Genomic DNA, 23,042 nt, shown 5'->3' on the forward strand with positions numbered 1-23,042 from the left:
TTTCCATTTTTTTTTTTTTAAGGTAGCCCACCATAGCCTTGAATGTGCAGTCCTGCCTCAGCCTCTTGAGTCCTGAAATTACTGGCATGAGCCAGCACACCCGGCTTAACTTACTTTTTAACTGGATCTGAGCCTGGCTTCAATGCAATGGGAATCAAGATCCTAAGAAGGCAAGAGGGACATGGTCTGACTTCCTGATGTCTCTGTGCTGACCTGACCGTGTATGACTGCGGGTCATTTGGAAAAGGAGGCTGGGAGAGCCTCCACTGTGGGGATGCTTACTGTATGAAAGTCCTGGCTAAGCTAACTGTAACCTTCCAGTGTCATGAGTTAATATCTGTCCTACCATTAAAAATCTCCAGGTGGATCCTGGCAGGGTCGCTCAGTGGTTAGGGTTACTTGTTGCCCTTGCAGAACACCTGCAAGCCAGCCTTGCAGGGCCATACAGTGACCCTGTCTCAAACAAGACAAGACAAAAGTCATGAGAGAAAATACAGAAAGTGTTCAAAAAGTCAATGAAGCAACTGAGGCTTCTATAGAACGGCCCCAGAGCACGCACACACATGCACACAGCTCACAAACACACACAGACACGCACACATTTGCTTCTAAAATGGCAGAAGGGTTATTCTTATTTGACTCTTTTGTTCTCCAAATTATAAGATGCATTATGCAATCAGAGAACAAAACCGTGCTTATGAACCAGCTAAACACACAGTGCATCCCGATGCACCGTGATGGCTCCATTTCTGTAAGCATCCTAAGTGATCTCTGCAGGGCAGGAACAAACCACAAAGGCTAAACATTTCTGTTTAAAGTTCACAGTTTTAAACAAATATAAAAGGGAAGAAATACAAACTTGCAAACTTATGCTGTATAATTACAGCTTAAGACATTCAAAATACAGCGATGGCCCTCTTGCCTACACATCCGCATCCACAGCCGTGAGGCAGTAACTTAGCACGCTGGGGTGTTAGCCGGGCTTCGTGGTGCATGCCTGTATACCCAGCACTTGACAGCCGGAAGCAGGAGGTCAGCCTTGGCTACATGGTGAATGCCCACCAGAATTCTCAGAGTAGATTACATGAGACCCTGTTGTCCTCCCAAACACACACACATACACACACACACACACACACACACACACGCACACGCGCACGCACACATACACGCACACACACATGCACACAGCTCACACACACGCACACGCACGCACGCACACACACATGCACACAGCTCACACACACGCACACATACACGCACACACACATGCACACAGCTCACACACACACACGCGCACACACGCACACACACACGCGCACACACACACACACACACATGCAAATTAGAGTTTTTACTTCTCCATCCCCTTCCATTTCTTCTAATACAGCAGCTTCTTGATGCTCTTTCCTTTCAGATAGAAGCTGAGCTCAAGTGTGCAGAAGATTCATGACTGATAACTGATGACAAGCATTATAAGTCAATGCTTTCTAGGCATGGCATAGGGAAACCAGGTACCAAATGTCAGGTCAAATTCCTCCCAGAAGCCAACTGATTAAAAAAAAAAGAAAAAAAAAACTGGCTGCCTTTTCCTTCCAAATATGCAAACACCGCCGGCTCCTATGAACAGAGACACTCAATTTTTAATATCAGATTTGTGCTTTCTAAGATAAGACATCCCTGGACAAAGCCTTCGCCTAAGTCTGAATTACACTACAGTTCCTCAGAACACACATGAAAAGCTGTCTCTCTGGATCGGTTATAACCCGTATTCCACTTCCTCTGTAAATGAGCCAACCCTCAGCTCCTCTAACTTTTCCACAACTAGCAATATGGGATCCTAACAGGCAGCCTTACAAGACTGTTGGGCTACTCACAATGAGCTACAGAATAATGTATAATAACTGTGAGCCTCTAACACTTACTGTCCATAAAGTACTGTGACTCTCAGGCTGGGGGCCATATCAGTGGATTAAAGAGCTTGCCTTGCAAGCATGAAGGCCAAGCTTGACACCCAGAACCCACATTTTAAAGTAGCTAGGGTGGTGGTACGAGTGTATGCGCTCAGGACTGGGGAGGTGGAACAGGTAGAGATCTGGAGCTAGCTGGCTGGCCCAGCCCAGTTTGGAAATGCCAGGCCACTGAGAGACCCTGTCTCAGAACCAACGTGGATGATTTTCTATGGAATGACAGTGGAGGGTGACCTCTGGCCCCACCGAGGGCATGGTCAACCATCTCTGATATCTGTTATGTAAAAATTGTTCTCCATCACCTCTCTGATTGGTTAATAAAGAGCTTATCAGCCAATTAGCTGGGCAGAAGATAATTATTTAACCCAAACAGCCAGATCTGTTATTTGTGAGGGTTTCTGATCTAAGTCAGGGGTCCAGAAGAGACCAGAGAGGGACCACAGGGTCAGAGTCAGGTAATGCTGGGCCATCTCTCCAGCACCACACTAGCCAAGGTATGATGGATGGTTGGATAGACTGACAGACAGATGGACAGATGGAAAAATATATATACCAAGAGTCCTGGACCAGTGGTCATAGGAGAAGAAAGAAAGAAAGGAAGGCAGGAAGAAAGGAAGGAAGAAAGAAAGGAGGAAGGAGGAAGCGAGCAAATCGTAAGAGTTATAGAGAGGGAATGGAGAGACGGCTCAGCAGTTGAGAACACTGGTTGCTCTTCCAGAGGTTCTGAGTTCAATTCCCAGCAACCACATGGTGGCTCACAACCATCTGTAATGGGATCCGATGCCCTCTTCTGGCACGCAGGTGTACATGCAGATAGAGCACTCATATACATTAAATAAATAAATAAATAAATAATCTTTTTTTTTTTTTTAAGAGTCAGAAAGCTGTGAAGGATGAGAAATGAATGCCTACTGGTTAGCAGATAAACAACCCTGTGTCAGCCTCCAGCTTGGTGCTTTGTAGGGTCTTGGAAGAACATACCACGGGCCCACAGATCACCAATATTCACTACAGACTGGGGCTGTAGTTATGGGTGGCTGAGGCTGTGGAGCCAATCCACTGAGTAAGTGAAAGGCATTAACGCTGTCCAGGGAAGGTCTCCCAGCACCGACTGATGACTGCCCACCCTACCACAGCGCCACTCAGCAGCCAGACAAGTCCATCACTCTCAGAAATCATCTATCACTAGGAGTAGCTGGGACAGGGAAGTCCCTAGTGAGAGCTTTAAGAGACAAAAAGGAGGAAAAGGTTAGGCTCACCAGAGATTAATGGCACTACCTTAATGAACCAAACCAAGGCACCTCATGCCTGCAAATACACCCAGGCAACACTGGATTCAGTGGGACACACACACACACACACACAAGCCTCTCAACTCAAGGTGCCCATATCCTAACAGAGCGCCTCGGGTGAGTTGCTGTAGCAACATTCTGCACAGCCCAAAGCTATACTTACTGTCATCCTCCTGCCCCTGTGCATCACTCCTGGGTCCTGGCCCTCTCCTCCTTTTTAGCTCTGACTTTGAAGAGTCAACACCAAAGCACCAAGATGCAAATGTCGAGCCTTGACATGAAGCTACAGGATGACATCAACATGGAAGATAACTCAAGGACTAAAGCCTACAAGGAGAAAGAGACAACAGGCTCCAAGGATCCAGAGAAGCAGATGTGCTCCACGACGGCTGGTGCTCCCCGTCCTCACCCCTTCCCGTCCTCCCTGTGCTCCTGACATGCAGCTGCTCCACCCTGCACCATCTTTGGTAGTCACTTTTCGTGTCTCAAGAGAACTGGTTCCCTCCCTTTCTCACTTTGCTCTTTGCTTAATTATTATGTTGTGAGGGCTGGTACATGCCGTGGTGTATGTGTGGAGGCCGGAGGACATCTTTGCAGGTTGGTACATGCCGTGGTGTATGTGTGGAGGCCAGAGGACACATTGCAGAGATGCTCCTTTATTTCCATGTCCACGAGCTGTGGAGGTTTGAATGAGAAGGGAAGGTACTGCTTGGGAAGGTAGCGGTGGCACAGCCTCGCTGAAGGAAGTGTGCCGCTGTGGGTGGGCTCTGAGAGCAAAACGCCTCACGAACTTGCAGTTCACTCTGCCTAGGGCTTGTGGTTCAGGATATGAACTCTCAGTTTCCTGCTCCTCTGCCTGCCACCACGCCTACCTAACCACTGCAGCCTCTCCCTATGCAACCATAAGCCAAAACAAACTCTTCCTTCTATAAGTTGCTTTTGGTTCTGGTGACTCACAAGAGCAACAGAAAAGTGACCAATACACACGGGTTCCAGGGAACAAACTCATCTGTCAGCCTTTGTCAATTTCATTGCCTTGAAATCACAATATAGCCCATGTTGGCCTGAAATCTGCAGCAGTTCTATTGAATTCAGTCACCACACGGTGGAAGGACAGAACCGACTCCAGCAGATTAACCTCTGACCTCCACACATGTGCAGTGGCATAGCCACGCCCACACAGGCCCAAATCAATAAATGCCATTAAAAGAAAAAGTTTTAATTCTCAGCAATCCTTTTGCCTCGGTTCCCCGATGGCTAGGATCTCTTGTGTGTACTGCCACATCTGGCTGCTTCCTCCCCTCTTTTGCATCACTGTCTTTTTCTGGGTTCTGTGATATTTGCTCCCTCTCCCGCGGGCTCCTCTACCCAGCAGCGAATGGATGGAGTCCCGAGCTCTTCTCACACACTACAGCTCCTCCCTGGGGAGTTGTTACCTTTTACTTTGGCTTTTTCTCACACATGCCTGTGACTTCCCTATTATCTATGACCCAGATCTCACCTGAGTTCCGATCTCGGACACAAAGCCATGTTTACAGAGCCGGCACCGGACTTCTTGCAGCAGCCCCTGCCTAACAGTGTCCACACCAGGAAGCATGATCACTGTACCAGCTCTATTGAGTTCTTTCCTCAGCTCAGAAAACAGTTCTGCAACCATCTGGATCCCCCAGGTCCAAGCTCTGATCATCATCCCTGACATCCTCTGTCCTCTCCTCCCCAGTCGGAGAACCTTGGGGATTCTCCTTAGTTTGCTTTTTTTTCCCTTTTTCATTACTCACTTTATTTACTTATTCATTTCTTTATTTACACGGTTTTGGGACACAAGCTCTTGTGTAACTCAGGCTGGCCTCAAACTATCGGTGTAGGTAAGGCTGACCTTGAACTCCAGTCCTTCTGCCTCCACCTCCCAAACACTGGGGCGTTAGACACCTGCCTCCATGCCTAGCTACACTTCCCTCTTCATATTAGGACTGGAGCTCAGGGCCTTGCAGAGTTTCTTGGTTAGTACTGGGACGGAGCCACACCCCAGATCTATATTTACCTTTCCCGCACAAGTGTGCAGCACTAGCTTCTCCTGTGTCAATCTCAGGATACCCAAGTTCCCACAACTGCCCATCCACTGTCCCCTGCTGCATCTACCCTAGCAATGACCTCTCCTCTGGACGAATCCAGCGGTTTGCCTTGCTGCCTTGCTGTTCTTACCACTGACCCTTACCCCACTGAGCGTCTGGCATCTTCCTTCCTCCAGGGCCTTCACCTCCATTTAGGGTGATAAATGCATCCTTTCCTCTTTGTGCCTCACTCCACTTCACTGCTGGCTCGGGAAGTCAGGGAAACATCAGCTTTGAGCACCACTGCACGCCAGTGTCTGTTACATCTAATGTAAGGAGCTTGCTAAGTGTTTGCTGTGGAGTACCTAAGAAGATTCTAGAAGTGGGAGGATGTGGACAGATGTGGACAGACGCACACAGGTGGGTGGGACAGGGACTGGAGGAAGAACAGCTCGAAAACAGGTAACACAGCCCAGCTTGAGAACATCATTAACTTCCGCTGGCCTCTAAGGACCACATGACCCTGAACAGAGAGGACAACCAAGGGATAGCACAGATTATAATTATAATCTCTAAACAGAGAAGCTTTTTCCAGGGTTTCATAAGCACAGTTGGGTCAGAGCAGGACCCTGGACAGCTTTAGAAATCTCTGAGAAGAGATACATCCAGGAAGAAACAACAGGAAGGCAGTGGGGCTTTCTGAGCAGACACTAAGACACAGCACTATGGCGTTTAGGCTGAGGAGATATGTGGGGAGCCTCCAGGGAGATGCAATCAAAGCTTCTGCTCTGACTATGGGTGGCAGAGACACCCACGGCAGCACTTCGGTCCTGAGGATGACTGGGCAGCTCCTGGTGTCCTTGGCTCTGACCTGGCATTTGAAACGGGTGGTACTGCTGAGAAGAGATATACACAGGCTGAATGATAGTGACAGGAGTCTGTTCTCAGTCACCCCGAGCTCAAGGCAGTGGGAAGCAGTGCCCCACAAGGCTCCACTGAACTGGTTTCAGGGGCCTCACATCCTCCCTGCCCTTGCCCATCCATCCTAACACCACTTCTATGGGCACACCTTAAGGCACCCTCCTCAGCTTACCAGAGCCCTGCATAGACCCTCACTAACTAGGACAACTGTATAAAAGTCACCTCTTTGTAAAATGTGGATGTCCCATCTACCCAGCAAATACCGGTAGCCTTGTGGACAGAGATGAAACTATGAACCATGTGCTCCGTACAGCTTCATCCTTCCACAGCCTGGCTGGAGGAGGCTAGCCCCTCAGTGCTTGGAACACAGTGCCCTGTGCCACCCACTGAGCCAGATGGTCAGCTCATGTGGCCCCTGTCCCATCTGCCAACTGGGTGCCGTTCCAGGCAGCTGGGCATTCCCACACACAGGGCTGTAATGGTGGAAGGTGATACACGTGAGGACAGTCTAATGATTGGCTTGGTAGAAGACACAGCCCTGCCCTGCTGGCCAAGCAGCACAGAAGCAAACAGACTCAGTCACAGTGTTTGCTGTGCTGACAGGACTAACTGTAATAGTACAACTGAATGACCTTGTATTGTTCAGTGGTGACACACAGGTTACTCCCAGATGAGTGTGGCTTTGTTTATGTCACCTGGTAAGTGTCCCTTTCTCAGGAAGATACAGAGCAACCAGCTTAAGAAAGCTATCCGACAGGTTATCCTTGGAAAACAAGATGCCTGCTAGAAAACGACCACAGAGACCAAAAAAGGAGGGCCTGAAACCATGGCTGCTGGAGCCGGAGATGTAGGCTTGGCACCTACTGTGACATGACAGTGTGACAAGCCATCCCATAACCTCAGTTTGGCTCAGCGTCATCCTGTAAGATTCCATGAATGAGTTAGCCAGCCCTATTCTCTTCTCCCTTGGACAGGCAATACAAGGCAAGGGGAGGATGCAAGCGTGCTCACAGCAAGGACTGGAGAGGTGCTCCATGGATAAGCACACTGGCTGCTCCTGCAAGAGGACCCAGGTTCGGTACCCAGCATTCACATGGTGGCTCAGAGTCATCTGTAACTACATTTCCAGAAGATCTGAGGCCCTCTTCAGAGGTCTGCAGCACCATGCATGCACAGTATGAACATACATACATACACACACACACACACACGCATACATACATACATACATACATACATACATACATACATACAGGCAAAACACTCACACACATGCAGTGTTTAAAGTAAACAAACCTAAAAGAGTATGGCAAAAGGAAAAGAACCCAGGACAGTCAAAGCCAGGAAGACCCTCCCTTCCTGCCACACCAGTGGACCAAGTCAATGACCAGCCACGACCCAACCTACTGTAATGCAGACACAGTTCTGTCCTGCCTCTGTGAGGATGTGGCCAGCTGCACGGCTACTGCACCAGCACCCCACCTCCATGTTCTGACACACATGAACCCACGATTCTGTCACAGTTATAAGGCACCAGAATTCCACACAGACACACTGACAGCCTGGGGGAGGGCAAGACCCAAATCCTGGGGAGGCAGCATGAGAGGCCTAGTTTCAACTGCTGCCGGCAGCTACTGACCAGCCCGCTGTTGCTGCTCCTAACTCACTTTCCGTATATTTAAGCACTTCCAGCAACGCCGTCGGAAAACAAACGCTCCATCATTTCCTAATTCCTGAGCATTATTTTCTTGTCTGTTAAACTTAAAACAAGCCCCTCTTGCCCACTTCGTCCTGCTAACCTCAGCGCAAGCGCTGTACAAGCCCCCAATGCTGCACTTAGGCCTTAGACAAATAAAGGCAATTTACAGATGTGAAATTTATGTCAGTGAGCTTCATGACAGTTTTTTTTTTTTTCAATTTGATAATAATTACAGCATTTCTAGAAGATCGTCTGCCGATAGCAACAGTCTAAACCTGACAGGGTTGAAACACCCAGTGCTTTCCAGGCCGCATGGACATTATCTGCGAAAAGCAATAAAGAAGCAATGAATACATTAATCACAGCAGAATCATCTGCAAAGCATAAATCTGAAATTCCGTTCTCGTCGGCTCAGATTGCTTTTTTTATTCTTCACACACCTGATTTTACACCATCTGCAAGAGGGCAAGACAAACACTGTTGAGGAAATTATATTTCTTGGCTGTCTGACTTTTATAAAATGCTAAGGCTAATTTCTGTAAACATAAGATTTACTACGCAAGCAGGAAAAACTGATACAGTTAAAAGTCCATTTTTATTAAAGGGCGGCGTGGCGACCACGGCATTTTTTTTACACCGTGTCGCATCATAGTTACCTTATTGACACCTGTTTTACATTTACCCCGTCGAGTCTGTGTGCTTTTACTAATACCGTGAGCACTACACCTGCTCTCTGGCGCAAACAGCAGAATCAAGATCCCAGAGACAACACTGTCAGCTCAAACTTCCCTTTCTCGGTGGATAGCAACACCACCATTCCCGACACCGTTTAACAGCATCAGACAGGCCCTGAAACTGCAGGGAAGAAAGTCCAGTGTGAATGCCAACAGGCAACACAGACAACTTCCATCAACTTCCTGAGTTATAACACTGGTTACGGCCATCTCCAAATCTTCTTCATAGATTTCTTTTACTTTTAAAGTGTGGGGGTGTGTGTGTGGATATGTATGCGCATGAGTGCTGGTGCCTGTGGGAGCCGGAAGGGGATCCCCTGGAGCTACAGGTGCTTGTGTGCAGCCCGGAGTGGGTGTAGACTAAACCCAGGTCCTCTGCAAGAACAGCATGTGCTCTTACCCACTGGGCCAGTTCCCAAAGGACAATTCCCTGTGTCTATTCTACTATGGTCACAAAAGCCACCGCTGGGCACTTTAAACAAAAGTACTGTTTGGGACAGCCATGAATTTTCAGCTTATCCTGTCAGAAACACAAATACCAGCCTATGCTTTCAAACCAAATTAACACTTTCTGCCTACATGGGAACATCATATCTGTGGCTGGGGGCAGAAGACGGGGTACCGAGGGGGTACTATCGGCATGAGAGGTCCTCTCAAGGGTAATAACAGACTCGAACCTTTGCTGTGCACAACAAGGAGCAAACAGTGAGTGTGTTCAACCAAGGCCTCCACTAACATCCTGCCGAGAACTAGGACTCCCACTGACCTTTCCTCTGGTGTCAGGAGGCCTCTGAGGTCACCAAGGAATTCAAAATGTTAACCCTAAGCCTACTGCTAATTCTTCAGTGCAAATATTTTTAATTATCATTTTATTTTTATGTGTATAAGTATTTTGATTACATATATGTCTATGCACCACATGCAGGTCTGGTGCCTGCAGAAGCCAGATGAGGGCTTTAGAACCCCTGGAATCGGAGTTAAGGTGGCTGTGAACCACCATGTAGATGATGAGACTTGAACCTGGGTTCTCTAGAGGAGCAGCCAGTGCTCTCAACCACTGAGACCTCTCTCCTGCCCTTCTTCAATGCACATCTTTAAAAACGCAGTGAGACATTGTAACTTTCAGCTGTGCTCATAGCCATCTTTTTGGTGCAGCAAGAGACACGTGTTACAAACTTCCAAACCACTGCTTGGTACCCAAACCACCACCACCACAGAGAGCATGCCTGCCATGAGCCAGGCATTCACCTGGGCACCCCACTCCACACCTCTCCAGCTCCAGCAATCTCTCAAAGGCCAAAGGCCAAGGAATAGGTCAAGAACAAATGAAGCTCATCCCTTGCCTTGCAAAAGGTGTTATCCCTGCTACTGGGTTAGACAACATAAAAGTGTCCCCTTAGAAACAGAAAGCTAGGGCAAGCCAGCTCATGTGATTCAATCTCAGGGAGTCTACTGTTATGGCTGGCTGACAGGCCACCAAGAGGCAGTGATGAAGAGGCATAGGACCTCATCTGGGAACTCAGGGAATAAATACGGCTGCTCACAAAGCTTTGGGTCCCCATCTTTACCAGCAAGAAACCCCACAGAGCCTCTTCCTCCAAGCCCGCACTGGCACCAAGACAAGTGCAATGCCTAGCCATGCTGCTTGCCCGCTCCTGACGCTGAGTGTGTGCTCCACTTACGAGAGTGGCCCCAGGCACCCAAGGTGAGAGAACAGGGAACAGCCTTCCCAGGGCCAGTCTGGGCTTCTTCACCACAGACTCTACCTGCTGACACTGGCAGAAGCTGCTCCCTGGGTTCTGAAACCTCACAAGCTGCAGTTGTAAAACTTAAAATGTCCGCCTTTTGAAAGTTTCCTGTTCACCCCATCAAACATAACAGTTTCGTATTCTAGAACATACACCTATATTTCTAAGTGACGTTTCTGCTCCTTTAAGCCCCTGCAGGTGACAAATGCCCAACATGTTTACGTCAGTTACAGCCTCTCCCTCCTTGTGTCTACATGAGCAGAAAAGCAAAACTCCTTTGGAAACGCCAGCCCCACCCTCTCGGAGTCTAAGCTCTCTGAACATGGCAGCTCCTCACCTTGAGACCAAAATGTCTCAGAGTGTCACTCTTCAGCGCTATAATGCTACCAGGATGTACCACAGAGCCGACAAAGCACTCAAGGGTAGATAGAACAAAGATGGATACCTGTGGCCACATCACCAACTATACTGGAGAAGCCAGGGATTTCTCACATTTACAATCAGCAAGTATTTATACCCATTTAAAATAGCAAATGAATTTAGATTATATGAAACTAACCACCTTTTAGAATAAAACCTCTCAGAGAAAATAAGATCAAATGTATTCTGCTGGCTACTTATTATAACAAAGCCCAGAAGAGCCCCCAGCTTAGCAAAACAGGTTTTTATCCAAGGCAAGATCTCTGAAGGCGCTCTGAAATGTGTAGCTCATTCTCCACAACAATGAATGAAACAAAAAACAAAGCTTGTGATACCACTTGACACACACTAATAAGCAAGCCACTTAAAATCTGTAACACTCAACCAAGGGTAATCCTGAAAGGCTTTATTTTATTTATTGTTCTGAGACACAGTCCCATGTGGTCCCCACTGGTCTTGATCCTTCAGCTTCCGGCTTCCAGCTACTAGGGTTCAGACCACACTACCGCACTTGACTAAAAGACTTTCTGTGGAGCTGGAGAGGTGCCTCAACAGTCAAGAGCACTGGCAGTTCTTGCAGAGCACCTGGGTTCGATTCTCAGCACTACACAGAAGCTAACAACTGTCTGTAACTCCAGTTCCAGGGGCTCCATCGCCCTCTTCTGGCCTCTGTAGGCCAGAATGCAAACATAGGTGTAGTACACAGACATACATGCAGCCAAAACATTCATACATATAAAATAAAAATAAGTCTCTTTTAAAAAAGACTTCACATAATAAAATGAAGACTATTTTTTTAAAAAAGCAAAAAAAAAAAAAAAAAAAAAAAACTGGTTGGGCATAAGTGTTGCACACCTGTAATCCTAGGACCATACATCAGGCATCTAAGACAGAAAGAGCAAAAGTCTGAGATACTGCCTAAAAATAATAATGATGATGATGATAGTAAATTGTTAAAAATTTAAACCTGAAAAGTGGAGGCTAGGCAGATGCCTCAGGGACTAAGAGCACTTGCTATGTAAGCATCAGAACCTGAGGGGGGTGGGAGGTGTGTGTGCATGTGTGCATGTGTATCTGTCTGTCTGTCTGTCTGCCTGTGTGTACACATGTGTATATCTGTCTGTGTGTGTGCTGTGTGTGTATCTGTGTGTGTATTTGTGTGTGGTGTGTGTCTGTGTATGTGTGCATGTGTGTGTCTGTGTGTCTCTGTGTGTGTGCATGTGTGTGTGTGTCTGTCTGTGTGTGTGTGTCTGTGTGTGTATATATCTGTGTGTGGTGTGTGTATGTCTGTGTGTCTGTGTGTGTGTGAGTATATGTGTGTCTGTATATATCTGTGTGAGAGTGTGTGTGTATGTGTGTGTTTGTATATGGTGCATAATTCAGGTATGTCCAGGAATACCCAGGCCAAGTCCAAAGTAAGGATTCCAATGTCTCTCTGTCTCTCTGACTCTGTCTCTGTCTCTCTCTGTCTCTGTGTGTGTCTGTGTGTGTATATCTCTGTGTGTGTCTGTGTGTGTGTATCTGTGTGTGTGTGTGTGTGTGTGTGTGTGTGTGGCTTCCTGAAAGAGTTTCTCACTAAACCTAAAAAGCAGGCCCGGATGCTTACGCCTGTAACTCCAGCACTATGGGGCAGATGGGGAGACAGGTGGGCCCCAATAATTCTCTAGCCCCAGCCAGTCGAGCCCAAACAATAACCTTCCAGGTCAGTGAATGACCCTGTCTCAGACAATATGGCAGAAAGAAAAAGAGAAAAACATCCAACTTCCCGTTTTGGTCTTGGCCTGTGTGGCACGTTGGTATACCCACACCTGCACCTTCAAATACATACAACACACACACATGCATCTAACATGCACATGCCTGAGGACAGCAAAAACAGCACAGGCCCACGGAGCTTTGAACGACAGTCCTGCACACCCAACTTGCACATAAGCAGGACTGTATCTAGTAGCTAAACTTCCAGGTTGGGACCACCAGAAGCTGGGTTTTAAGTCGGAGGCCTTGCTTGCTGGATGGAGAAAACAAGAACGTAACATGTAGGAGGCCCTGACTTTGATTCCCAGCATGTTGGCCCTAAAACATGAAAAGACACCACCAAGTGGAACACGCCTTTAATCCTAGCACTCGGGAGGCCAAGGAAGATCTCTTTAAGTTCAAAGCCAGCCTGGTCTACAAAGTGAGTTCCAGGTCAACCTGGGCTACACAGTGAAGACCCTATCTGGACAAACAAACAAACAAGGGAGCAAAGATTGACAAGAGCCTCCCAAGTACCTTCTGTATCGCCTGCTATCTTATTTTGGGGACCAAATACCTGGCCAGAAGCAACTTGAGGAAGCAAGGGCCTGTTTCAGTGTATATTTCCTTGGGATGCTGCCCATCGTGACAGGGGAGGTGTGGCAGAGCATCTGTATCAGCATCAGCTCTACCCCACAGCTTGAACTAAAACTCCGGGGTCACCCTACGTCAAATCCACCTGTGAGTCTTGTTGTCCCTGTGTGTGTACAGTGCTGGGATGGATCCCACAGACATGCACAAGCCAGGCCAATACGGATCCCCTAAGCCCAGCCCGGATCTTTAGAGTCCTCAAACTTATGGGAAACCGCCCTGCCCGTTTCTATCTCCATCGCTGCTCGCTCTCCAGGCGCTGGCTTGGACTGGTCCAACAGCGTCCGAGCAGGTTGCCCGCTCCATGCTTCTCCTCTTTCCATCAATCTGCAGCAGAAGAACTGGCAAAGGGTTTGTCTGGTTTTTTTTGTTTGTTTGTTTGTTTTTTGAACAAAAGCCACGTTCCTCTACTTGACTCTTCTAGCAGCTATCCTTCACAGAATAAAGCCCAAACACCTCACCATGCCCACAAGGCCCCTCCGTCCACTCTAGGACACCACCCTCTGGTTCTTACCCCATTGGACAAGGTTATTTTGTGTGAGGAAATCTGTCCTCTCCACCTGGAATGGCCTTTCCATAGGTCCTCACATACTAAGCCCTTCATGTCAATCAGTCTTCTCCCCAGAACGCTTATACCATCTTAGAGACTGCCTTCCCCTCCTGGACTGGCGTAGTTCAGTGGCAGAGCACAAGCCCACCATGTTCAGGGTCTTAGGATCAAACCCCAGCAGAAAAAAAAAAAGAAACTTTTGCCTTGCCCTTTGCCCTTTATTCAGTGCCCTGCCTGGTTTTCCACGGCTCCCTCACCAGCTCACACCACACTCCTGCTCTTTATCTTATCATCTATCTTCCCCGCTGAATTGGGAGGTAGAGCAGACTAGAGTAGTGCCAAGCAGAGACAGTGCTTAAAGTATGCAGGGATGGGTTGCCTAGTGGTTAGAGCACTTGCTGCTCTTCCAGAGGACCTGAGTTAAGTTCCCAACCCTTACATCAGGGGGCTCACAACCGTCTGTAATTCCAGTTCCAGGGGATCTCATGACCATTTTACGCCTCCTCTGCCAACCACACTCATATGCACATACTTCTACACAGATATATACCTGTACTCATACGTATACACATAATTTAAAAGTAAGTCTTTTTAAAAAAAAAAAAAATCAAATGTATTTAAAGATATTTAACAGTATAAACAGTCACCACACCGGTGGTAAATACATTAGACTTGCAGGAAAAGACCAGAACAGCAATAAAGGAGAGTCAGAGGGTCGTTCTGGTGGAAGCTTTTATATTTATATCATCTTATTATCATGTTACACTATTCTTACAATTCAAAAGTGCCCTGCCAGGCGTGGTGGCCCATGATTTAATCTCAGCACTCAGGAGGCAGAGGCAGATGGATCTCTATGACTTCCAGGCCAGCCAAGACTACATAGTGAGACCCTGTCTAAAATAAATAAATATATATATATACATATATATATACATACATACATATATATATGTATATATATACATACATATGTATGTGTATATATATATATAATAGTGTGTGTGTGAGTGTGTGTGTGTGTGGCACACTATGGGGTACAAGTGTGTAGGCCAGGAGACAACTTTAGGGAGCCAGTTCTCTTCTTCCAGCATGAGGGTCCTGGGGTCTGAACTCGGGTCATCAGGCCTAGCAGTGAACACTCTTACCTGCTGAGCCATCTCACCAGCCCACGTTTTGGATTATTCTCTGAGTCAGAGACCCTCTTCATAGACCAGGCTTTTGTCACACTGGTGGTCTTCCTGCCTCGGTATCATACAGCCTCCAGGCGTGTGCCCTGCAGCAGATGCTACTCCCCTTGTGAACATAACAGCATAGCAGCAAAGCCATTCTGTGACCAGGGTGAGTTAGGAAAAGCAGGAGACTGATGGCCTCTGCCCAGACAGATGAGGGGACGGCACCACACACGGGAAGGCCCTGCACACCGGAAGGCCCCGCATACCGGCTGAAGCCTCCCTCTCCATTTAGCCTTATCTCCTGTGTGTCAGCTCCCTGAAGGCAAGATTCATGAAGTGCTGAATCACAGAGCTTCCCTAACAACAGCGACTGAGGGCAAAGCTGGTTCCTCAGGATGTTCCAAAGCTGCTACTGCAAGCTGGTTTCACCACCAGCTCTTTAACGCTCTTCCTAGGACGCTGCACACAGTGTGCCCTCTCCTTCTCAGTGACAATGCACGGCAGGACCCACCTTGTTAGCTCCAGGTGTGTTCTGGTTATGTGTGACTAGGATAGCTGGTCACAACACCAGTGCCAGCTCAGGCCACTCTCCTGGTGGAAGTCACAGAGCCTGCTGGGAAGGGGGTCCCAGATGTAATACTGACGCTGGTTACCCTTCTTAAAAGCTGAAGGAAATGGCCTAGGTTGTGAACCATGACAGTGAGCGATGGCAGCAGCACAGTCAATCTGAGATGCCCCATACAGCTTGCCTCCTGCCCAGGTTTCACTGCTGCTGGAGGGCCGACTCAGGGCAGGGCCCGAGGCAACACCACCCGACTACTTTAAGCCACATGTTCAAGCCCAATAAATTAGCCCAGGCTTAAAGGAGTCAAGCTGTACACATGTAAGAATTTTAATAAGCTTGGAAAAGGCTACCTGGAGCTGTGTACAGCTTACTGTACCAGCGAGGCTCCCTGCCACGAGCCAGCGTGCTAAGCCCCTGACAAGAACTGCAGAGCTCGGGAGACAGCAGGGACAGGAAGCGGTTTGGTCCACACTTTCTCAGGAGTTGGGACCTTGCAGCAAATGGCTGGCACCCAGACGACAGGAAAACAGAACAGGGCAGGCAACTCAGTAGAGCCAACGACATTTACCAGAAAAAACGTGCCGAGGGTTCCTCTGGTGGGAATCCGGTGCTCACACACCCTTGCAGAAACCAGCAAACACTGTAATCAATGTCTACACAGTCCTCAGCGCCTGTTTGTGCTCAGAGCCACGTGACGCACGGTGAAGAGCTAAGCAAACACGGTCTCTGACTTCTAGATGCCAACACCTCGCATAAATAAAAACAATAAATCTGTCCAAAGGATTACTGAAATAACTGAACAAACAGGAGCCAGTCAAAAGCAATGACCTCACACAGAAGCAGTGAAGTAATCACGAAGGGAAAGTCATGGGAGATGACTCTCTGAACAGGGTGGGGCTGAACAGAACAGTTACCTGTGAAGGCTGAGTCTCCAGGGGGAGGTCAGAGTTTGAGGAAATGTTCAAGGGCTGGATAGCAGGCCAGAAGGGGGCGGGAAGTGGAGAGGTGCAGCTTAGGAGAGAATTTAGAGGCACAAATACAAGGAGATATTTTTAAGTGCCCTGAAAAAGTAGAGATAGCAAGCAGGTTATGTTTCTCAACTGGCCTTATCCATACACCCCTCTAGTATACAAAACAAACAAACAAACAAACAAACAAAAACCAAAAAAACCCACTCATATCTTTCCTTATTTAGTGTTATTTAAAATTCAGGAAAAGACTAAATATCTTACCCATCCCTAAGTCAAAGCTATAGCATTTTCAAAATCTGATATTCACTCATTCTCATTCTCTCTGTCTCCTCCCCACCCCATCCCTGTCTCTCTGTCTCCTCTCCTCTCTCTTTTTCTCTCTCTTTCTCTCTTTCTCTCTCTCTCTCTCTCTCTCTCTCTCTCTCTCTCTCTCTCTCTCTCTGTGTGTGTGTGTGTGTGTGTGTTGGATAAGGTCTTGCATCTCAGGTCAGGCTAGAACTCACTATGTAGTCCAGGCTAACCCTGAATTCACAATCCTGTCTCTTTCCCAAGTGCTGGGATTACAAATGTATACCACCACACAGTACTGATTTTCTAAGTAACACAAAATCAACCTTTGCCCAGGGCTAGAACTGCCCAAGTCAAGAGACGGTCTCTGTCATTAACTCACAAGGAAGAGAGGGTGTGGCTCCAAGTCCACATGTGACCAGACAGGCAACGGTCTGTAACAGTAACAGAACGTGTAACAGGTCATGCAACCAAAACAGAACCTGGCACATCAGTAATTCACAGGAATTACCTGATTAAAATTTTTGAAGGAGAACTCTTTGTAGATGGCATCTCTCTCGCTTAGTTCCGACCACCCTGCTGCTTTCAAGCCAGGAATAAGTTGGTTCCTCTCCTCTGCTGTCAACCACTGTGCATCTGTAGACTAAGAAGAAAACATATTTCCTGTCTGAAAGGGTAGGCATTTATTTAAACTTTTCCATAAACTTATACCTCTTTAGGAAAAGATGAAGAAAAAAAAACTCAGGGGAAACAAATTCTAGATACCTCTCATTCCTTTTCTCTCAAGATAGGCAAACTGTGTGGGCTGTACAGAGAATGGCTGGTGTCCTGTCTCCTACTCCAAGGGCTGCCTCAGACTCCACAATTCAGAACTCTGGTTTATTACAGAAATGACTAAGACTGCCACTGGCCTTCCAAGATGCTACACAATTCCAGGATGAGCAAAAGAGGCAAATGGCTATTTAAGGAAGCTGCTGATGGGACTCTAAACTGGCCTGATGCTCTTTGGATAGATTTCCAGTCTCTGCAGCTCACTCACATGGTGAACTACTTAGAACACTGTGGTGGTCTGAACAGGAATGACCCCCACAGACTCATGTATTTGAATGCTTGTCACATAGGGAATGGCACTGTTAGAAGGTGTGGCCTTGTTGGAGGAAGTATGTCACCATGAGGGCAGGCTGTGAAGTCCCATATGCTATATCCAGTTGGCTTACAGTCTCCTGCTGCCTCAGATCGAGATACAGAACCGCAGCTCCTCCAGCACCACATCTGCTTGCATGCCACCATGGTTCCCTCCATGATGATAATGGACTGAACCTCTGAGCCTGTAAGCCAGCCCCAGTCAAACGCTGTCTTTTATAAGAGTTACTGTGGTCATGGTGTCTCTTCACAGCAATAGAACCCTAACTAAGATAGATGTCTCTTCTCTTTCAAATATAATGAAAACCTTCTATGGGTGGTGGGAGGACCAAGCATAGACATCCATGGAATTTTGTATAACAGCCTCTGGAGTCCACAACTTCACTATCACAGGCAAAAGGCCTTTGCCTTGCTAATAAAAGCACCAGTAAAACAAACTCCCTTCGTGTGTCACCAGACCACCCAGAGCATCCATGGTACCTGCCTGCACTGTCTACTCATTCCTGCTTGCCAGGTGGTAGTCAAGACTCAGCCCTTTGGCCATTCGGCCTGTGCCTTTCATTGCTAACTAAAAACACTGGACACCGTGGACACACTACTATAAACTGTGAACACAGCTTCTCCTTCCAGCTTAAGGTCCTATGGACACCTCACACCTCAGCTCCTTGCAGGGCGGCTGTCGGCTCCAGCTAGACGTCCTCACCAAGACCCTCCCTGCAAAGCCTGAGCTAATGCTGAAGGGGTGGAAGGCAGAGCTGCGGACTCCAGCTTCCGTCCATGAAGCTGCATCTCCTTCCTACTTCTGGACTCCTCAAACTTTTTATCGCAGACGTTAAGACCATCAAGAAGGCACACACATTTTCCCTTTCGATGACTTGTTGAGGGAAAGGGATGTTACTGGCCGGTTTTCTAGTTTGTTCTCCCTGATACAGCAGCTACTTCCTCCCACTACAAAGGGGAGGAATGACAATGGATCGTGGGCTGGAGAGGTGGCTCAGCAGGTAAGAGCACAGACTACTCTTCCAGAGGTCCTGAGTTCAATTCCCAACAACCACATGGTGGCTCACAACCATCTGTAATGGGGTCTAATGCCTCTTCTGTGTGTCTGAAGACAGCTATAGTGAACTCACACACATAAACAAATAAATAAATCTTTAAAACAAAACAAAAAGGCAATGGACCAAAACATTTAAAGGCCTGGAATCCAAAATAAACTGGTGCAAGCCTTTAATCCAAGCACTCAGAAGAAAGAGGCAGGTGGATCTCTGAGTTTAAAGCCAGTCTGGTCTACAGATCAAGTTTCAAGACAGCTAGGGCTACACAGAGAAACCCTGTCTTAAAAAAATAAATAGTTCTGAAATCTCTCTCTCCTGTCCCCTCCCCTCTCCCCCCCATTTGGTGCTGGGGGAGGGTAAGAGTGGTAGTAAGTTCTCACTGCCCATGCCTCAGCCTCCTGTGTGCTAGAATCACAGGTCTACACTACCAAACCCACAAAGGTGTCTACTATAAAAAACAATCGCAACTGTCTATCAAACATTTCAGGAAAAAAACAACTGTTAATTTTTCCCAGGGACCTGACAGCAAGGAAAACCGTGAAGCACACTATGGACTATGCTGTGGTCATCCAGAAGTTCTAAAATGGACTGTGCTGTGGTCATCCAGAGGCTCTAAAATGGACTGTGCTGTGGTCACCCAGAGGCTCTAGAATGGACTATGCTGTGGTCACCCAGAGGCTCTAAAATGGACTGTGCTGTGGTCATCCAGAGGCTCTAGAATGGACTGTGCTGTGGTCACCCAGAGGCTCTAGAATGGACTATGCTGTGGTCACCCAGAGGCTCTAGAATGGACTACGCCGTGATCATTCAGAGGCTCTAGAATGGACTGTGCTATACTGTAGTCACCCAGAGGCTGTAGAAGGCGCCGTGTTTCTCTGGTGCTAGGCTACCCACAACCCTATGGGGACCAAAGCATGTAGGCTGGCTCATACAGGATGTCCACTCAGCAACAGGGGTTGCGGAAAGGACTGTGAAATGGAGCCGCTTCAGCTACATAACACCACGGGCCTGCAAAGACGCCTTCCACAGAAACCTCTGTGTGGGGTCTTTTATCGTTTTATTTTCTGAAGATTTATTTACTGTTGTTTTAAGTGTTTTGCCTGGGCATACATAGGCATTGTGTGCATGTATGTTGCTGATAGAGGCCAGAAGAGGGTATCAGATGCCCTGGCACTGAAGTTACAGCCGGTTGTTAGCCACCATGCTGGTGCTGGAATGGAGCCCAGGTCCTCTGTAAAAGCAGCAAGTGCTCTCAGTGCTAGGCCATCTTTCGGCCTCCAGCACGGCCATTCCTAACAGCCTGGGAATGTTTTTTCACAGACGTGGAAGGAGATGAAAAGAACCACAGAAGCTGGGCAGTGTAAACGGTTAGCTTTCTAACTTTTCACTGTTGGATGCTAACTGTGGCCTCTCTGGGCTCCAGGGTCCTTGAGTCTTTAAAGGGTTTGACAGTATCAAAATGCCAAGAAATGTTTGGTTTGGTTGGTTGGGGCTTTTTTTGTTTTGTTTTGTTTTTTTCAAGACAGGGTTTCTCCTTGTAGCCCTGGCTGTCCTGGAGCTCTCTCTGTAGACAAGGCTGGCCTTGAACTCACAGATCCACCTGCTTCTGTCTCCTGAATGCTGGGATTAAATAGGTGTGCCATCACTGTCTGTCTGAAATTTTTGATTTTTCAAAGACTTAAAGAGATCTTTCAGTAAGCATAGTGGTACATGTTTAATCTCAGTGCTTGGGAGGGAAAGTCAGGTAGATCTTTTTATGTTTAAGGCCAGCCTGGGCTACACCCCCACTGTAAGGTGGAAAGAAATGGGGGAGGGGGGTGAAGGAGGGAGGAAGGGCTGAAAGGAGGGGGAGAGATCTTGAATGTGATGGTGCCCAACACAGACTGTGGCACATGGCAGCCATTCAGATCAAATCTGTTTACTCCTTCCTTCCCAGACACAATTTTATAAGATCACCAGCACAGATCAGTGCATGAGTGTGCCCTGAGACACAGCTGGGTGGCAGCAATCAAGTTGTATAGAAATTTTTTTTATTTTTATTTTTATTTATTTATTTATTTATTTATTTATTTATTTATTTGGTTTTTTTCCAGACAGGGTTTCTCTGTGTAGCTCTGGCTGTCCTGGAACTCACTCTGTAGACCAGGATGGCCTCGAACTCAGAAATCCACCTGCCTCTGCCTCCCAAGTGCTGGGATTAAAGGCGTGCGACACCACCGCCCGGCTAGAAATGTTTTATATTAAAGAAATTTCACATCGAGGGTGGTAGCACATGCTTTTGTGTCCTCAGTACTTGGGAGGTTGAAGTAGGAATGTATCTGAGTTCAAGGTCAGCCTCAGCTACATGAAACGTATCCATTAACAAAGTAAAATGAAATTTCATTCCTTCTTTTATTGGAAGAAAGGAACCAGGTAGGAAAGGTAGCAGAGTTTAGCATACCTAAATACACCTGTATGAAAAATTACTTTAATTAAATTAATTTTTAAAATGTTAACCAAATGCAATGACTAGTCCTGGATTACACCAGGAAAAAAATCTCTAAAGTCATTAGTCAAAAACAATGGACGTTCTCAACATAATTTTCTGACTTCAACAATTCTACTGTGTAATATAAGAAAAATGATTTATTTTGGGAAAATCATTATAGAGATTTTACAGGAAAATAAATTATGTCTATGGCTTATTCATAAAAAAAAAAAAAAAACTTATCGATGGGCTCCAATGAGCTCCTGTAAATGAACCGGTGAGCTTCACGCTACATTTTCCACTAGATGGAGCTGCGTGTTTAAAAAACTTACCCTCGGTTTACTCTCCCTCCCCTCCAGCCCTCACACCTTCAATGCACCCCCTCAGATGGTCTCACAACACTCCTCTCCGGCTGCGTGGTAATCCTCCTGCCTCAGCCTCACTAGATGCAAGAATTACAAGCCGAAACGCACCGCCAAAATTCTAAAGTCTGAAGTAAGAAAACTAAATGTCCTCTTTAAAAGTGGTGAGAAAAAAAAAAAATCGATGTGCCCTTCAAAACTAGGGGAAGCGGGGAGGTTATTACTAATTCTTCCTAAAGCCCCCTAACCCAAGACAACACGGTTAGCTGGCCACTTAAGGGGCTTCCCTAGGACCGCTCGCAGCACACGGAATGGCCACGGCCCATTGGCTTCACAACTAATCTTCATATTTAGACTTTTTTTTCCCACGATATTGTTTCCGGTGAGCAAGCTCAAACACTACAGCGGAGGCTGTCTGGGGAGCTTTGTTTTGTTTGAGGCAGGATCCACTACGGAACCCAGGCTGGCCTCGAACTCACGGATGTCCCCCAGCCTCGCCCTCCCCCGCGCGGGGCCTACGGCGTGGGAGCTGCGGGTCTGCGCGCGGAGCCGCCCCCACCCAGCCGAAGGAAGGCCCGGTGGCCCGCGCCGGCCGCACTCACCATGGCCGCCCCGCTCGCGCCCCGGCTGCACAGCGCCGCCAACCAGCGCCCCGCGCCGCGCGCTCCCACCGCCGCCGCCGCCATGGCCCCGGGCTGCCCGGCGCGCTGCCTGACGCGGCGCAGGCGCCGAAGGCCCCCGAGCGGATGGCCGCCGCGCCCGCAGGGACTCGCGGCAGACCGAGCGCCCTCCGCGCGGCGAGCAGCCGGGGTGCGCGGGGCCACCGCTGCCGTGGTCAGAGCTTAAAGACTCGGCTGCCGCGACTCCGGCCGCCGCGCTGAGCTCGCTCCTTTCTGCAGCTCGACCATGCAGCATGCACGCACAGGTGCATCTGTGGGACGGGTGGAGACAACTGTTCTTTTACATGCCACGTGTGTATATTAATCTTTATTCTTTTGCCATTTTCTTTCTTGCGATGTAACTGACAATAAAATTCATTTCGAAACCCCTAGTGTGGGGGTTTTAACATAGTGGTGAGTTTTGAGTAAAATGTTGCAGCTTTTTAGCTCAGTTTATATCTTTTTGGTTTTTTACTAAGTAACTTTATTGTAATCCTTTCTTGAGACAGTTTCAGGAAGCCCAGGTACAGAGTTACATGGAACATCGTTCTCCACCTCCCAGGAGCTGGGGATTCTGGATATGTGCCACC

At 47.7% G+C, this 23,042-nt stretch overlaps 1 protein-coding gene across 7 annotated transcripts in view; it reads right to left on the bottom strand.

The window, feature by feature from the left end:
- Pcbd2 (pterin-4 alpha-carbinolamine dehydratase 2) overlaps nucleotides 1-22,544 on the bottom strand; it is a 49,327-nt gene extending 26,783 nt beyond the window's left edge. Inside the window, exons 1-2 of one of the 7 annotated variants that reach the window (XM_076938944.1) lie at nucleotides 22,396-22,544; nucleotides 17,278-17,409 (exon numbers count right to left, since the gene is read on the bottom strand). In XM_076938944.1, the coding sequence (XP_076795059.1) occupies nucleotides 17,278-17,409; nucleotides 22,396-22,479 (216 nt within the window). In that variant the 5' untranslated portion in view covers nucleotides 22,480-22,544. Of the gene's footprint in view, nucleotides 1-3,425; nucleotides 3,535-4,763; nucleotides 4,965-16,075; nucleotides 16,207-16,421; nucleotides 16,569-17,277; nucleotides 17,411-22,395 lie in introns of those variants that run through there. The other 6 variants (XM_076938950.1, XM_034510460.2, XM_076938949.1 and 3 more) reach the window with 6 other exon arrangements.
- Between the last annotated feature and the right edge of the window lie 498 nt (nucleotides 22,545-23,042).

Source organism: Arvicanthis niloticus, chromosome 8, assembly GCF_011762505.2.
Source record: "Arvicanthis niloticus isolate mArvNil1 chromosome 8, mArvNil1.pat.X, whole genome shotgun sequence".
NCBI classification, from domain to species: Eukaryota; Metazoa; Chordata; class Mammalia; order Rodentia; family Muridae; genus Arvicanthis; species Arvicanthis niloticus.